This window comes from Trachurus trachurus (genome assembly GCF_905171665.1).
Source record: "Trachurus trachurus genome assembly, chromosome: 7".
Lineage (NCBI taxonomy): Eukaryota > Metazoa > Chordata > Actinopteri > Carangiformes > Carangidae > Trachurus > Trachurus trachurus.
This window is the reverse complement of record NC_139901.1, coordinates 6,651,241-6,654,184: the sequence shown is the minus strand read 5'-3', so window position 1 is coordinate 6,654,184 and position 2,944 is coordinate 6,651,241. Positions and strand designations below refer to the sequence as shown.

The following is a 2,944-nucleotide window of genomic DNA, read 5'->3' as shown; positions in this document are numbered from 1 at the left end:
CAAAATATTGGCAGCTTGGTCAAATTACAATGTAACTACTACACAAGGAATACTAAAAAATGAAGAGCTTTTGTTCTGCATTTCCTTTTTTTTTTTCAAAGACACAACAGACGAGCCTCAAACTGTACATTACCTTCAATGTGATACCATGCCAGTATTTTTTTTGAAATATTGCAAGTGGATGGACGGGCTGATAATAACGCTTTGACATTAAGTGTTCATTTTAGATAAAGTACATCATTACAGTTCAAGTAAATAAAAAGAATGAATCGTTTAAAATCTCGTCCTCTAGTTGTGATCTATTGCTACTGTCTGCTCATGTAAAGTAAAAAAAGAAAAAAGAAATCTCAAACATGAGAGTAGATCACAGTCAACATAAACAGCCATATAAAAACTCCTGGTTATTTTTCACTAATACATTCTGGCAATGATCTGACATTTGGTGCAAACAGATGACAGTGCTGCAGTGGTTGCTTTATACGAAGCTTGAAGACAGTGTTGTCTGAATGCACAGGTTAGAAAATGGGTCTTGCACAAGCTCAAGATGAAGAGGTGATTGTTCATGGGACAGTTTTCTGTGACTTGTTGTAGCTGCTGAATTAATCTGGATTATGAACCAGTTTCCTGTGAGAAATTCTGCAAGATATGTAACTTTTTTCTAAAAAAAGATTCCTACTTGAGATAAAACTGGACTTTATTCCAAACAAGTTTCTAGCTGTGTCTCTCACGCTCAGTTCCAAGTCAGCCAGTTCTTAGAGCTTGAGCATGAAAAAGACTTCACTGTTTTCAGGGTCTGGGGAGGACTGGGACTGTCTGGGAGAGGGGGATCCGAGGGGGGCGAGCTGACTCAGCAGGTCCAGGCTGGAGCAGGGACTGCGTGCCACACAGCACGCCCCTTCGGGGTTTCCCCGCTCTTCAATGGGGCTAGCGCTACTTCCCCTGCTAATGCTACCACCAAGGCTAAAGCTTGCACTTCTGCCCTGGGCCAGACCCTGGAGCCTCTGCCGCTCCTGGGCCTGTTTGGCCCTGTTTGCGATGTACCGCACTCTGCTCTGGCTCCTGGAGGACGTCCTCCGCACCAGGGTCTCGTCCACGGACTCTTCCTGCGACTCTCTGCGCTGGTTTTCTGGGGCAAAGTCTCTGGCGGTGAGCGGCTCCACGTCAGTTAGCTTCCGGAGTTGCTCCGTCAGGTTGCTGGGCGGCTGGGACTTGTGCGGGCCGCCCCTGCGCTGCTGCTCCCTGGTCGGCCTCACGATGAAGCTGCGGCTGATGCTGCGGTACTTGCTGTCAAAGTTGCAGGAGATGTCATCAGAGGTCAGATCCCCGAGGCTTTTGGACATGGAAGCCGCAGCTGCTGGGGATTTAGCCGCTGGCGACGGCCTGCTGGCCGCCGACTGCTTGAGCCCTTCGATGTAGAGCCGGCTCCAGGTGTGCCTCCTCTGAGTCAGCCTGCTGGGCGAGTCCACTGAGGCCGCCTGGGGGGGCTGCAGGGGGCGGGGCTTGAGCTCGTCGTCGGGGCTGGAGCCTTGCTGGAGGTTGGGGTTGGACTTGCTCTTGCTGACCCGCAGGGTGTCGTAGGAGACCAGCGCCGAGTGGCGGCAGTTGACCCAGGGGGGGTTGCTGGCCGAGGGCAGACTGCTGAGGCTCTTCCTGGCCAGGTTGGGCAGGGACAGGTCGATGACGGTGTCGCTGGACGAGATGCTAGAGGAGGAGGACATGCTGTCTCGGTGGCTGGCCGGCTCCAGCTTGCTCCAAAGCCGGTCGTTCATGGTGGCGTCGGTGCAGACCTCGGGCACGGCCGACTGGGCCTGTCCAGCTGTGGCTGCGGCCGCCCGGACGTGGCCCTCGCTTTTTGTTCGTCTTACCGGTGCGTGTGATGCCAGATTGCCAAAAAGAGCCCTCCTGGCGTGGGCTGTGTGAGCTGCAGGGGCTGTAGGGGTGCGAGTAGACCCTGCCGTGGGGGGAGGCTCTGCTCTGTGGTCAGACTTGAACTCTGCCGGATCAGTTTTCTTCTCCGTTGGAGTTTCTTGGTTTGCCCTCTGGTTTGCGGAATTTTCCTTGACTGAATGAGTGCCTCTGGTGGTCGGGGTGTCTCGGCTGCACTGTGACGGCGCAGTTTTGTCAGCAGGGTTCGTCAGGGGGGTTGACGCGGTTCTAGAAAGGTTTGGAGGTTTCTTGGGATCTCCACTCATCTTGATGGGACTGTCCACCACCCCGTTTGAGGGGTAAGTCAACGGGGAGTCTGCGTTTATTGCTGTGGATGGTGAGTGCAGTGGTGTGGATGAGGAGTGATGTGAGAACAGTCTCTCTTCTGGAGCGGGGACGGAGCCGGTGAAACGAGTGTTCCTGACGTCTTCAGAGCTCAGCACAGTGAATGGAAGAGGGGGAGCTGGTCTCTGCGCTGTGGAACAGTCTGTAGAGAGAACAACAACAGAAGAAACTCATCATCATCGGTGGTCACTGAAAGATTTTTGGCAGTAAAGTGGTAGCTGCTTGAAAACGCATACCTAACTGTGGTATTGTTAGTGGTGGATGGTGTGTGAACATCACCTGAGGTTCTGCCTTAAGTCATGTTTGACACTGGCACTTTTGCTCTGTTGTCTGAGTAATTACATTTATTGGTGAAGCTTGTAAATAATTATTCCAGTTAATTAGAATGTAAGCTTATTTTTTTCTATGACTGCATGGTCTCTCTATGTGCTATTGTACACGTCATTTGTTCTCTCTTGTGAAAAGGATAACAATCTTAAAGTATAATATCTTTTGGCTTTTGCCTTTAATCGATAGTGTAGTAGTAGATACAGACAGGAAATGTCTGGAGACAGAGAGAGGGGGAATGATATGCAGCAAAGGGCCGCCCGAGTCGGGATTCGATACGGGGCCGGTCAGACTTACAGAATAAATAGGGATAACATCAATAAAGTGTGTGTGTGTGTGTGTGTGT

At 51.2% G+C, this 2,944-nt stretch overlaps 1 protein-coding gene across 1 annotated transcript in view; it reads right to left on the bottom strand.

Annotated features, from left to right (window-relative positions):
- Window positions 1-752: 752 nt before the first annotated feature.
- Window positions 753-2,944, bottom strand: part of plch2a (phospholipase C, eta 2a) — a gene marked incomplete at both ends in the record, with an annotated part of 89,243 nt that continues 87,051 nt past the window's right edge. The window contains one exon of the mRNA XM_083975862.1: window positions 753-2,413. Coding sequence (XP_083831988.1) covers window positions 753-2,413 — 1,661 coding nt within the window. The remainder of the gene's footprint in view (window positions 2,414-2,944) is intronic.